Here is a 15,182-nt window from a genome sequence, read left to right as displayed (position 1 = left end):
TCCAGGTGGCAAAGTGCCAGAACCTGACTACTAAATGCAAACTAATGTCGAGAACTTGTGTGTTCAGTTAACTGCAAATAGTCTCAGCGCAGAAGATCATTGTCATAATTACTCAGTATTGGTTTATATTTTGATACTTTTTTGTGTGACATTAGTATAATACTGGTAACTGGTTGTAAAGTTAAACATAAAAGACACTTTCTCTGCAATTGTTGACGTTTTGTAAAAAATATGCATATACTGTATATTACTTAAAAAAAGTTGTATAGGCCTAGTTGGTAAACAGCGGTAACATACGAACATCGTACGCTTCAGATCTTCACTGCTTAAAGATGGAAGAAAATTATTGTAATAGGCCAGTATAGTATTTAATTTAACATGAAAAGCAGCTTAAAATAGATGAAAAAAAAAACATAAAGGGAAAAGTACATTTATAAATGCATTTTGTAAATTTAAATCCTCAAATGTTCTGGAACATTTGCTTCTGGCTCCCAGGTAGGTTTTTTGAAGCCAACCCACTTTACTTGGTACATAAATTGCCCTTTCTTCTTTTTCTTTTTTAATATTTTTTTCAAATGCATAAAATCCTGAAAAAAAAGAAGCAATTTTTACAAGCATGAAAATAAGTTAAACAAACTGTGTTTCCAAAACAATATTTGATTATTGTCAGGGTTGTAATTATTTTTGTCTCTGCATCTTACCTTCTTTCAACTCAGTTTTCTTACTGGTATGCCCAATCTCCGAACAAATGTTTGCTAAATCTGTATTTTTTTCTGGGAAAAAAAACAGTTAAGCATTAATTGTTAAAACATTTTCTTGGGGTTCCCTACTCTCTAATTTGAATGTATGTGCTATTGCTACAGTATTTAAAAAATGTCTTTGAATTTAATTATGCACAAGGACACTTTATTGAGTAAAAACTTAGTCTAGTGTATATTGTTGTGTTAAGGTCAATTAACTGTCAAATAATTTTTTAAATTTTATTTTTTTAAAGCACTATAACACTGTATTGCTCATAGGTCATTCCATATCCTGTCACGTCTTTAACACAATTGTATTCATTGTATGTGTTGCTGTTATAAATTTAAGTAGGTTTGCTAAATGTGTTACTCACCACTTAGTGAGGCCTAATGGTACCTTCAATTTCAGCTGTGGAAGAATTATGTTCATTGTGAAGAATATCACAAAGAAAAGTAAATACTGTATAAACATTTTGATTCACACTAAATACACATTTTTAATATATCAACAAATATAACATCAAATATCAAGTAAATGATGTTTAACTTACCATCAGCAATAACTGTTTCATTTTCATTTTCTGTTGCTGTGGATGAATAAATTGCAATAAATTACATTTTATTCAATGACTATATCATATAATAGACTCGAACACCTTTTTACAACAAATTGTTTGGTTGCATTAAATATCAAGTAAATGATGTTTAACTTACCATCAGCAATAACTGTTTCATTTTCTGTTGCTGTGGATGAATAAATTGCAATAAATTATATTGTATTCAATATGCAGATGTAGTTTATAGTGAAATACAGTAGTACTGAAAATAGTCTTGTGTCTTAATATACTATATATTACCATGCACAAAATGTTAAATTAGATACTGACTATAGAATTTCAAATTCGAAGATATTGTAGATCTCTTACAGTAGATTTAAATATCATCCAAAAAACTAACTTTCTGTCATGACTGCAGATGATTAATTGACATGCACTCCCAATCGGAGGATCCTGTCACGTTCCTGGTTTTTCAACGAACATCATAACTAAAAATCTCAAAATGTTATACCGATCCTAACCCACAAAGAGTTCCTTGTAAAGTAACAGAAATCTAAACTGGTTTTGATTAGAAGGACTTGTATTTATTATTTCTTATCCCTCTAATTTTGTCATTTAATTTCTTTACTATTGTATCCCAAACTTCATTATTAATTTAATTCAACAGAATTATACTGGTAATATAATACATTTTCAAATTAAATGTTGAGTTTAACTTTATTTTGTTGTTGGATTAAAGGTCTACTTTAATGTACTAACGTTTTTTTTATTTATTATTTTATTTTTTATAATAATAATAATTTATATAGGCACTATCAATATGAAACCTGCTGAATTCTGCAATTGCATGTGACAAACACAGACCTACTGTACAGCTTTCATAATTTCCGTTTCTTTATGGTCTAAAATATCTCTTCTTTTTTTTTATTGACATACCTCTTTCTAAGAATATCTAATGAAGTAACTTGTCACAAAATCTGCACTGTTCGTAATCAAAGATGTCGATCTCTAGTATATTGTGAGAATAGACTCGCCTGAGTAGATTTTAAATGTATCTTTATTTACAAAATAATACTAACTACTCACTTTCGGATTGATTATAAGGTGAAGGTGTCTTCTGCTTCTTGTGGACATTAGGACAGTAGGCTCATATATAGTACTGTATGCTGTAAAATTTTAAAAATATTTCATCCCATATTATATTAGTTTAGATGCAATTTCTTTAAAAACGGCCATCTTGTTGCCGGCGCTACAGTAGCTTTCTAATTTCTATCTTGTCTATAAATTCAGGGCTGCCCCATAATGAAATCAAATCAGACACTTCTGTACTTTTCCATGTAACACGTTTCATTTTAATTCGAATGTTGCTGTTGATCTAGGCTAGCTCGAGAAATAGGCTATATTGTTTTGCTATTAAAAAAAACCGCGCGAATAGACTGCTGCTAATTGCGGTCGTGTCTTTTCATTGGCTGACGTTGACCGGAGGTTGAAATCACTGATGCATCAATGGAAATTAGCCTTATGAAATCTACCCTCTCCCGCTGGAGTTATTAACGCCACTGGCGCGGAGTAACAGCTCCCTAACGCTAATCCGCGGCATGGTTCAGACACAAAAATATGTACGCCGCGTACATAACTCCACCGTAACTCCGTGAGTCTGAATATACCCTCAGTTGAAGTGGCAGTGCTGCTTGTTGAAGCCACATCTGACAGCAGATCATCCTATGAAAGATTTAATTTTATCAAATATTAAAAATTATCACTGCGAAATAAGAATGCATATATTAAATGTTATTTCAGCTGAACAATCATGATTTACTTTCATTATTTTTTTTGAATTTCTCTTTATACAAATTATTAAATCACTGGTGTTTAAAGACAAAAGTTAAAATTTACCCCATATTTTTCTTTTCTTAGGTGGTACTTGACATGAGTTAAAAAATGCATTCTCCAACTCATCGTCATCATCATCTTGCCACAGAGCGACTAAAATAAGAATTAAATAGATTTAATATAACACCATTTCTTTAAAAACTTACAAATTGCAATTGTGATACTGTATATATCTTTTGAAAAACTTACTTTCAGCTTTTTCAACACACTTCTTGCATGTTACTGCTGAGCCGAATCCTTCCTCTGATCCTTGTTCTCCAAGGCATGGCTCTATAATGTGTGTGGGTTTGTGGCATACCTTGCAAGTGTGACTCCCACACTCATTGTCACACACCACACAAATTGGAAAACCTATTAAATTAAACAAAGAAAAATATATACTGTGTATATTATAGTCCTAACTATTTGATATTTAGGGCTGCAAATAATAACGAGGGTTACATATATTTTTTAAAATATATTTTATTTAATCAAAACCAACAGCGATAATTACCGCTACTAACAGGTTTGATACAAACAAAGCCAGGACTGTTTAAAGCACCCTGACAACAACAACAACAACAATGATCAAGGGCTTCTATTGATATACAAAATCAATAATATTATCAATCAAATACAGTAAATAACAAAATTTTGTTATAAAGGAAAATTGTGTTTTTTAGTATAGTTTTCATTGTTAATAATTATTGAAAGATAAGTATGTTAGGCCTAGAGTGTAGTAGTAAGTTATAGCATAGTATAAATAGAAATTTACCTTCATCTTCATCAGGCCTGAGTCTGTCTGAGCTACTACTGGTAGGTCTATTCCTGGAGGTAGTACTACTACTAGTAGACGCCGAGGATCGTGGACGTGGTGGTACGGAGGACTGGCCCAACATTCCAGGAGGTGGATTCACTGAATGTTTTCCTCCGAGAATTTCGTTCAGTGAATGATAATGAGGGCACGCAGACTTGGGATCGTCCCTTGCCACATTACTTGCCCCCTTCCCCGTACCCCTAATAAAAATATCCCGGACAGATTTATGCTCTGACCGTTCGGCCATTTTTTCGTAGACGGCCGCCTTCTGTCGGAACAGCTTGTCCTCAGTTTTTTCATTGAAATCTGGCCCTCTCCAGATATCTATGAGGTCTAACTCTTGAGTGTACGTCCAACAAAACCTCTTTTTTGTCTTCGCTTTTAATTTTTCGGACATGATGAATGCGGTACGTACAGATGTATTGAAATAAGTTTTAAAATAGTAATATGACAGATCGTCGCTCTCGGTTAACATGTGGTTCAGAAATAAAGCGCTAAGTTGATGTTTATATGTCAAAGTTGAAATTTGCTTTAATCTGATTGGTGTATTGGTGACCTCCAATTCTGAATGCCTCATGCTGTGTTAATTACCTTAATCGTTTTCTAGCTTTACCAGTGGATTTACTATTCCGTCGAGGCGATGGCCTTGACTGACCGTAGTTGAGGAAATTCCTTCATCTCGCCCTAATAATTCGTTCACATCGAAGTTATGGCGACATCATCTCGTTAATCTAGTAAATTTATCTCGCCCTAAGTTCGATATGAACGGGCCTATAGAAAAAACAGAAAGCTCCCATGCATACCACATAGTCTTGGTCTTAACAACAAAGAAAGGATTAAAAGATTATTCTACCACACTATAGCAAAAATATAACAAGGAAAACATGATAAACCATGGCAGAGTTACACAGGATTTGCATGTAGCAAATCCATCCAATTGTTCCTTTATTGATTGTTGGCTCGCTTGTAATTCCTTTAACTTCATAACAACAAACATAACACTTTACTTTAAACAATAAATTAAAATAATTTTGTTTAAACCCCATTATTACCATTTCGAAAATTTCTTTCCATACGGCGGCTGCTGCTGCTGGTGGTGACCGTGGTGGTAAGAGGGCAAGGGTTGCCGCTTTATTTGTGTAGATCTCATAAATCTATTGGAAGTTATAATTATATGTGCCTTCTCGGGTAATGATGTATCAAAGATTGGAATTGTACTGAGAAGGTTTTTTTAAATTTGAAATTCGCCCTGGGCTGGTACTGGGCATGGCTAATAATATATTTTAAGCGAGTTAATTTGATTGGAATAAGAAACTAAGATGACTCTGGTGTGCCTATGATTAATGCTGTTAGTAGGTGGTTGGTTTACGCGCCGCTTATTATAGTCCAACCTTACACAACATTACAGATTTTTAAATAAGAATATTAAATTATCATTTCACATATGTCGCTCTGTATTTTATTGTTCACAGCAGGTGGTGGTGGCGGAGGCAGGATCACCTTTTCCTTTTTTTTTCCTATATTATAATAAGTATAAATTATACACATACAGTAAACAATAATTGCATCAATAATTATTTAATCAAGCAGAATTCAATAACGATGTATCTTTTCGTATCCTGTTTTGTTATCTGTTTTGGAATAATTTGATGTATATGAATACATGGTAATAAATTACAGCAGTTGAGTTTATTCAAAATATATCCTACATACGACCTTGGCCTCTAGCCTATAAAGTCTCACTTTCAGTTTCAATTCTTTTTTTTTTACCTTTTTTAATTTACAGACAGTGTCAACTAGTGTTAGAAACTCATCTCCTTTAAGCAAACCATTGTTTATATTAGGGCCAGCTATATTTACAGAGATGTACAGGAATGCATTCTGCATTATTCTGAAACTGTATAGGCCTAAATACGAAATAGGCTGGCCTAAATAGGCATAGTTTACTACTCTCTGGAGTAGCTGCACTGTAATATAGACTAGTAATATGATAGGCCTGTAGATATTATTAGGCCTGTTATTATTGATTAAATATGATACTGATATTGATAAAAGCCTAGCTTATTTTACTTGTTTTTTGTCAAATAATTAAAAACTATTTACTCAAACCAAATAATATAATGGTCGCTATGGCCTATTGGTATAGCCTACTACTAGTTGATCCTACCTCCGATTTTTCCTACAATCCCCCTCTGTCTACCAAATCCTGGAAATCTCACTGTGACATAATTACCCACTTTGGGTATTATTTCTTTTGGCTCGATTATTGATTTGGAATTAAAAATGGTCCCAGTTATGGGATTGTCATTAATCCAAATAATTAAAACAATTGAATTTAAAAAAAAGACAAATTGAAACTTGAAAGTTGGTATTCGGTGGTTGACAGTTGAGATCCGAGAGAGAGAAGCGGGAATATCAAAATATGGAATGATAATTATTAATAATAGATAGCCGGATGGCGCTTCTTTTCGATGTTTTTCATTGAAACTAATGTTAATACGGCTTTACCACATTGAAACACCTGGTGGATTATCTGAGGACTATGCTTGTGTAAATACGACACTCCTGCAACACCAGTTGCTGCCCCTTTCCTGTAAAGTGTTGATCCTCCGTATTGTAGATGTTTTGCCCATAGATGAATTCAGTAATGATAGAAAAAAAAGATGGTCCAGGCAATTAAATGCCGATAAACTTTACAATATTCTTGTGTGTTGTTGTTGTTGTATTTGAGCCTCGCTTATAATTTGCTTCTTCGAACGCTTGCCTTTTCTCAACTTCACTTTCTTTACAGCAACATGCTCATATTGGTACATTCCCTTGAACACTTCTCCAAATGAGCCCTGAGCAATAGTCTTCTTGTAATCACAATCAAGCTGAGATGATTAAATACTGTAGTAAATGTACAATAAATGTGAAAATGTAAAAAATTAAAATACAAATAAAATGTATTAGCACCAATAGTTGTTTTTAAACACAAACACATATGAACAATTTGACTTAATATTGAGAATTTGTTATAGTTGGATTTCATTTTATTTACAAGTAAACTTTACAAGGTGTTTTTGCACTACAAAATATATTGGTTAGGGAACTGTTTAAATATTAAGGAACTTTGTTTGAATTAATGGTAGTAATGGTAACAACATTTGTTAAACTTTACATGTTTCAAGGATCTTGCCAAAATGTAGGTGGTGTTTCATTGTTTGGTCCATAATTATTTGGGGCATAATTGTTTGGAGGAAAGTGGTTGCCGCCAATATTGCCGCCAGAATTGCTGCCAAAATTTTGCATTGCATTACCAAGAATACCTGCCAACTGCAACAGGAATTGATTGTTTTCTTGCCTGCGCCTTTCCTCCCTTTCTTCTCTCATTGCTTCATTTTGTTTTCTTTCTTCTTCTAAACTCTTCTTCCATTGGAGGCGTTCCCTTTCCATTTCCATTAGAGTATTTGTTGTTTGATTGTTCTGCGTTTGTTGATAGTCAAATCAGTTTGGAAATTGACTTATCAAGGGCATCTTCCATTTGGGATTTCTTTCCTCTTCTCTTTCTAAAAACTGACCCTAATAAAAACAATACAACATAGATCACAGTAAAATCATGCTATGAAATTAGGGGATGTTCAGCCAATTTTTAAACAAATTAAAATACAACATAATTACCATCATGTTTTGCTTCAGTCTTACGCTCTGTACTTTTAAGTTTTATTTTTTTTTTGCGGGACCTTCATCGAGCGAGCCATCAAGCAGTGGGTTCTCATTTTCTGGCGGCGGAACTTCAAATGAAGTGTCAGAATCTGTTAAAGAGCCAACGAAGTATGCATTTTTAACTAATTTTTCTGAAATAGTAACACATTATATGCCTGATCCAAAAAAAAAAAAAATTAAAAATCATTATCTATACCGAAAATATGACGACTTACCAAAATGAGCTAAGCCCCGCCCCCTAGAAACTGGCCGACTGGAATGTCAATCACTGTGACGTCAGAGAAGAAACATGCCACACGCTGATGCCTCCTCCTGCTATGCAGCCCAAGGCAAAACACTTGACAAACAGATACTTCATTTCTTATTTTTACTCTCAATATTCCGTTTTAAATAAAAAAATGAATCGTTTTGAGCCATATACAAATGAGCCCATGCCAGCACACAATGAAGAAGATGATGTAGAAGTTCAACAAGTTGTTCAAGAACAACAAAATCGCCTAATTAACATGGATTGGTAAGTTGTTTATTTTTTTACGATCTTTTGTTTTGATTTTTGTTCCTTTCCTACGTTCCTAAAATAATCCTTAAAGTTTAAATAATATTTAATTCTGATAATTAAATTATCTTTCTCCGTTCATTTGTGTTTAATTTACTCCAAAATGACGTCTTCAACAACCGTGTTTAATTAAGTAATTAAATAATACTGGTCGTCAACGATCGTCGGCGGTCTAACTGCATCCGGCGAAATCCATAATAGGGAGCCCTAGCCTAGCTACTGCTATGACATTGTCAACGGAATCCATTTCCCCTAATTAATTGCTACCGTTTTAAATACTAATTAATAGACATAGTTAATCGACTGATACTGATGGCTAATATTTACTGGATCTGTCAAAACTAAACATATTTATAGGCTAGGTTGTTTAGAAGTGTGTTGCCATTGTTTGTGCGTTGAGTTATTTATACTATAATTAATAACTCAATTGCTTGATGGCTGAGGAACATTCATGAAAAGGCGTATAAATAATATTATGTCCTTCATCGCCATTTCTTTAATCAATTGGCACTTCTTGTACAATGTGTAGGCAACTGTGTTCCAACTTTATGTCATATATTTATACTGTAATAGGTGTAAATGTCAGAGATGTTCACATATGGCATCATTTGACGAGTGTTTATGCTGTACCGAAATAATAGCAATCAGAGAGACTCTAGAAAGAGACCAAGAGGTGACAGGACCCGTTACATGTATAACTGAACATCCAGGATTTGATCCAGTATGCCTGAATGTCTGGACTTTGCAACTTTCAATTGGGAGAGGGAGACGACATCGTAACAAGTCAATAAATGAGTGAGTACAACCAAAAGAATATAAATTATCAATGATTTATGTATGTATTCTTCGGAGTAAACCAAGTACTGTTCAACTCCAAAGAAAAATTCTCAAAATATTTTTTTAAACAACATGAATTTATTTTAACAGTAAGATAAATTTTATTAAAAAAAACATTTTCTTCTGTTATAGAAAATACAGACATGCAAGTTACAAGAATTTTGTTCGATGGACGCATGGATATTTGGGTAGAGGCAACCGCACGATACTGCCAGCCTGCGTAGTTAAAACTATTAGAAATCATTTCCAGTCAGAGACATATGTTGGGTTCAAATATCCAAATATTTAGGAATAGGAGTATGGCATTATTAAATTTTTCAATTGTGTACATTAAATCTAGTCTTGTGTTGTTCAATTGCTTCTGCCTTGTCGGGGTGGTGGAAATTGCTGCATAAAGGTGGTGGTGATGTCATCTCTACTGGCTTAATTCCTGAATTTATTTGTTCCAGAACAGTATCGAAGAGTCTGTCAACATAGGCTGAAAAAAAGGGGATTTAAATAAGTCATCCAGCACATGTTAAATTAATTTGTTGAACTATATACACTATTACTTACTGTATGTTGCCGCTACCAATATCGGTCTCACAACCGAACCACCCTTCTTAAATTTTGGAAACTTGATTGCATATTGCTTTTCACCATCGGCTGTTTCTGCCTGGTCACGTCCACCATTTTCATTGTAATGGAGAGCAGCGATATATGTTCTGTGAATACAAATGTCTTATAAATGAATTATTATTTTATTGGCCAATTATAATGCCAAAAACAATGAACGCCCAATAAAATCTGAGGACTTGCTTCCATAATGATCAAAATTTTAGTTTGAGAGCTAGATCTAAGAGAAATCGGAACAATACACTAACACTCTCACTGACTTGTGGAAAATAATAAGCACTGGACGAACATGCTTAATTCATAATGCTTCTGCATTTTTTGTACATATTTAACTGAGCCGAGAAATTCTATTCTGCCCAAAACAGAAACTTACCGGCATAGTTGCACATTGAAACAGTAGTTGTGTAACTTGGGAGCAATCTGGTTGAGAAGCGAATGGAACGCCTCCAATTTAGACGTTTGGTATGTCTCACTTAGCATCTTGATGTCATTTGTGTGTCGCCGGTTCTCAACAATTTCAATCAAGGTATTTGCTGCTGTGCTGCCTGCAATTATCAAGTGTAAATCAGTGAAAGGTTTTTACAAGAACGTGGCGAGTCAAGTGGCCGAGCGGTTGAGGTGGGGGCACCGTAACCACAGCCATAACATTGGCATGTGTTTAAGTTTCTCCTCGTCCATTGTTTTCGATGGTTAAACCGTAGTCCCAGTGTACACATCAGATCATGTACTTTAAAGAACCCAGTAAATTAGGGGGGTTACCCCGGTGTACTGGTCATGGTGGGCGCTGCATCATGGCTGCCGTGGACCCAAAAAGGATCTAATCCGAATTTCAACTGACTATTACAACACATTTCCTATAACAGGAACCGTCATTACATACCTTCGGCTAGCCATGCTCTTCTCATATGTTTATGTAAGCATCTGGGAAACAAATCATCGTGTCCTATGTGGATGTTGCGTATGTGACGACTGACAGACAACCACTTGGCCAATGTCACATCCCCATTCCCAGTGTCGTTCGATGTTGCACACCAATACAGGTGCTTCACGATGCTTGATATCCATGGCTTCAGATCTGAGCAAGATCGCTGGGCTGCAGCTTTTAACAATTTCTTCTTTATTGCTGAAATTTAAAGCAATGGTCAAATCAATCACCTACATTATAGTTTTACACCGGTTCATACATACTAGATCCACTACCTGCGTCACATCAGAATTACTGACCTTTGACAAATATGAAGTGCGAGGGAGAACAAGTACTATTGACCAGGCATGGTTGAAAATATTGACTGGCTCTTAACCAAGCAGATGCCTGGAATCTATGTAGGTTATATATAGTTCTTACCCTTTGCCATGTGCCAAATGTCAAACTTGTGTTTGGTGTCTTCCATATTTTCACGGACCCACTTCTTAATGCTCGCATGTCTGTCCGTCACCAGCACATCAACTTTTACACCATCATCTTTCAATTTGTTTACAGACCGAATCAGTCCCTCTTTCTCCATTTTTGGTGCACTTCCAACTTCATTCGACTATAAAAAAAATAATACATCAAAATAACAATTATTTGTTGCCACCTTTCAAATGGAACATTTACATTTGGCCAAGGAAATGTGTGAAGCTGCCAAATACAGTGTAGTGCCAGATAATTATAAGAACAAAACTTAAAAATGTTTTTTTACCTGTACAACCTCCACATGAACAATTTTTCCGCTTCTTAAATTCATTAAAGTATAACAGCCGTACTTGGCGGAATGTCCAGGTGAGTCTGCTCGTCCATCACCACCAAGGATTACATCTCCCTCCAGCTCTGAGATCCTCAGTTTTCTTTCTTCAGACCAAAGAGTGTGTACAGCAGGTAACAAGAATGTTTTTTGGTGCACAAAAAAGGTTCTTCTGGTAATTGCTGCACACCGCATGTGTTTAAACATTTGCAAAATCTTAGAAATGCAGCAACCTGCAAACAGAATTGAAGCAGAAAGTAGGAGATTCCCAGCTGGAAGATTTCCGATGTATGGTTGCGACTCCCAGTACTTGGAATGATTGCAGGTTGGGCAGAACTGGTGGATCCGGCAGAATGTCCCAATTACTGCAGAAACCTTTCTTTCTGTTGGACCACTGCACACAGGACAAACATTAAACGCTTTGAGGAGCTGCTCCTCAAAAACAATAAACTTTCGTCCTTTGTAGACATCATCTTCAATGTAACTAAACAAAAAAGGGACTGATTAGTATATTGATCACAGTAAAACAAAAAATGATTTGAATTGATATTTGTTGTATTTGCTGATTTGTGTAGTTTAGTGATCCTTAAATTCAGAATAAATTCACATCCATATATAAGAGGATGGGAGGACCATACAGTACATATGTTGACGAATTAGTGACTTGATTTATTCGTAGTGTATGTAGACATACACACTCGAGTCCGATCGGACAATTTTCACTTAAGACAAAATCTAAAAAATTGTTATATCTTGACTTTGACGATTTATGAGTTTTGGATATTATTTAGATATAAAGGAAAACGTTACTTGTTTTCATCTTCAGCAATGTCATAATCACTTTCAAATGGGATGTAATCAGGATCATTAACATCATCGGTGTCAATCTCCTCTTCATCATCATCCTCTTCTTCCTCCTCGCTATCACTATCTTCAGTGTCATCGCTGTCGTTTTCAGGATTTCCCTTAGTGGCTCCTTCACACATTTGCGGTGCTGTGTATTGACTCGGGTGTGGGTGTTCTTCTGAAAATATTTGCATACCTGTTTTTGATAAGAATAATAATAAATAAAAATAAATCCATTTTATTTTACAGAAAATTGTGGTGGATACATTATATGTACATTTGTGGGTCGCTATTGGTATTTGCTATGGACACATTATTAGTTCATTGTTATTGCTTTATGATTAGCAGGTAAATGTACCGTGTACATGGCTTGTGCCCGTAGTTGAATGCAGATTTACTAATCTATGATAAACGTAGTCTGCATCCATGTAGTTTGAAAGGAGAAAAAGAGAGAACAACATATTATAGTTAGTATTAATAATGATTAGTTATAAAAGAAAATACCTTTGTCTGCCATTTTAGGGACAAACTGGAATGAAGAACACTCCATCGTCTTCCTTACTTTCTCACTACAGCAACCACAGTGCTCGTCATATGCATCCGTTTGAACTGCAACACTTGTTGTTTGAGTCATTTCATCACTCATCATATCTACATCATTGTCATCGACAAATTGTTTAGTTGCAGTAGAAGAAGATGCTACTAAGATGTCTTTTACAACCTAACAAAAAATTGTTTTGATAAATAAAATTCACATATTTAATTCTATCAACAATTACAGTATTACTTTTATATACAATAACCTCTGATCTGTGTTCAGCCCTGTATCATAGTAGGCTGTCATCAAACGATTCCATTCTTGCCGCCTAGCTAGGTCTAGGTATATAGTTAAATGTTAAAAGCCTCACCCACTACCACAGGGCATGTATGGTGGTGCAGTACTAGGCTACATATAATAATACTTAGGCTAGGCCTATATGCTAGGGCCTAGGCCTAGCTAGCTAGTAGGAGGGGTACAATAATAATAATATTATTAATATTATACAGGATAAATTCATTCAATTGTTCAATTTATTAACTCAACTCACCCTTGCTCGTTCTCTCTTCTCGTATGCCCCGGATCTCCTCTTCTTGGCTGGATGTTGCGGTAAATTTCCAGGTGTGGCAGGCTTTGGAAATTTTGAGGGTACAGCTCCCTTTTTTAATGTTCTACTGTGTCTCCCAGAAACACCCAATTCAACTGAGAGGCTGAAGCGAACCGCGAAATCCTCTTCAGTAAAGTGACTGCTGCACAGTACAGAGTAGTCCGACGGGGTAAAATTTAGTCTTGTGCGGGAAACAGCGGCAGTCCAAAGTTTACGAATCTCCGCATCCTTTGGAAATTTATGGAAACTTACAGAATCGAAGTGATTATTACTGCAATTTGCAGCAACACAACGAGGCATTATTCCCGAACAATAGTGATGTGAAAAGCTATTATTGTATTAACAATGAGAATTAGACTATAGTATAGAGCGGTAGCAGGCTAAACAGTGCATGAAAAGAATGACGATCGGTAAGTCAAGCGCAAACCGTGTTTCTTACATGACGTCACGGACATGCAACGCGAAAGCGAGGCTGTAAAGGGGGCGGGGCTTAGTCGCTATATTTGAGCTATAATTGTTAATTTAAATCCGTTATATAAAATATTTAACGTATTCGAACGGGAAAAAAATCATTGACAGGCTATTATTTGTAATTTTATCTATATATTATCTTGGTTTTTTTTCAAATTGGACATTCTCATTGCATTTGCCCTTTAAACAAATAAAAAGATCAGATTTGAACTTTTGATTCTAATTATTTTAAATACTTTTTTTATTTAGAACAAAATAAACTAGATATAAATTAAAAGCAATAGTTAGACCATACCTCTGTTCTCTTCATCCAGGCTTGTTGAATCCAGGCCTGTTAACTCCATCCCTGATGAACCAGGTTCAGCTTGGTTTGGTGGCTCTGAAACCTCCCCCACATGAACCGTAACCTCTTCATCTGACCCACTCAAATCGGCGTCCATGTGGTGGTAGGCCTTAACATTATTCATTGGTCTTCTCCCTGCGGTGAATGCAACATAAGTAATTCATATTTTACAATTACTGAACATTACTATATATAGGCCTATTACTAGTAGTATTACATATTTTCAATTTGTAAGTAGCTTGATCACTTACCAAGAATCTCATCGATCTCGTTGTAAAACGGCGATGTCGTCCGTCCACGTCCGCTGCTATTGTTTAATTTTTTGGCGGCACGGTATTTTTTTTTTAGATATTCAATTCTATCCCGTACAGATTCCCATGTCTTGTATGGGCAATCTGGAAAGGCTTCCATCGAAACTCCTGAGCCATCGACTGACGATCATGTTTTTAATAATTAAAATCACGGCATATACAACAAAATATAATTGTTTTCACTGCTGAGGATAATAAATAATATATTTAATTTTAACAGGAAAGCCTAGATACTTCCAGTGCGAATAAAGAATAATAACAATAATGTACAGTATTAGTACATTACATTATGTATTTTCAGATGTTGGAAGACATGAGATCCGAAATAGGCTAGGTAGGCCTAGTGGCAGCGCAGTGCATACCTAGCTAGGGTGGGTGGGAAGCGTACTTAGCCGTCGTGGCCGGCATCGTGCAGATGTACACTAACCCAGCATAGTATGCTGCACGATGCCACGCCATAACGATGAAGGAGGATCCTGATAGTGTGTAGTGTACTAATATATTAATAAACTACTACTCAAATATACTGTATTTTACTTTAGTTAGGCCGCTATAAGCCAAATGAGTCAAATAAACAACTATATTTTATCTGCTTCTTTGTTATCAGGAACAATATCAGAATAATTTTATTTTCCGTACCACC

At 35.3% G+C, this 15,182-nt stretch overlaps 2 protein-coding genes and 1 long non-coding RNA gene across 3 annotated transcripts; 1 reads left to right on the top strand and 2 right to left on the bottom strand.

Annotated features, from left to right (window-relative positions):
- Positions 1-2,101: 2,101 nt before the first annotated feature.
- Positions 2,102-3,283, bottom strand: LOC140043610 (uncharacterized). Its single transcript, XR_011844320.1, has 3 exons — positions 3,194-3,283; positions 2,930-3,019; positions 2,102-2,463 (listed from the first exon to the last, which is right to left on the bottom strand). It is a non-coding gene; the product is annotated as an uncharacterized lncRNA (long non-coding RNA).
- Positions 3,284-7,733: 4,450 nt separating this feature from the next.
- On the top strand, positions 7,734-9,406 carry LOC140043609 (uncharacterized). Its single transcript, XM_072088130.1, has 3 exons — positions 7,734-8,205; positions 8,821-9,042; positions 9,217-9,406. The coding sequence occupies exons 1-3, from the start codon at positions 7,994-7,996 to the stop codon at positions 9,371-9,373; spliced, it is 591 nt and encodes a 196-aa protein (XP_071944231.1). The 5' UTR covers positions 7,734-7,993; the 3' UTR covers positions 9,374-9,406.
- On the bottom strand, positions 9,375-13,714 carry LOC140044050 (uncharacterized). The gene is made up of 9 exons (XM_072088531.1): positions 13,358-13,714; positions 12,774-12,990; positions 12,234-12,465; positions 11,382-11,907; positions 11,045-11,231; positions 10,580-10,822; positions 10,073-10,244; positions 9,640-9,788; positions 9,375-9,562 (listed from the first exon to the last, which is right to left on the bottom strand). Exons 1-9 carry the CDS (start codon positions 13,712-13,714, stop codon positions 9,402-9,404), a joined length of 2,244 nt encoding a protein of 747 aa, XP_071944632.1. The 3' UTR covers positions 9,375-9,401.
- Between the last annotated feature and the right edge of the window lie 1,468 nt (positions 13,715-15,182).

The sequence above is a fragment of the Antedon mediterranea genome, chromosome 3 (genome assembly GCF_964355755.1).
Source record: "Antedon mediterranea chromosome 3, ecAntMedi1.1, whole genome shotgun sequence".
Classification (NCBI taxonomy): Eukaryota; Metazoa; Echinodermata; class Crinoidea; order Comatulida; family Antedonidae; genus Antedon; species Antedon mediterranea.
The sequence above is the reverse complement of the archived record's forward strand: the minus strand, read 5'-3'. Positions and strand labels throughout refer to the sequence as shown.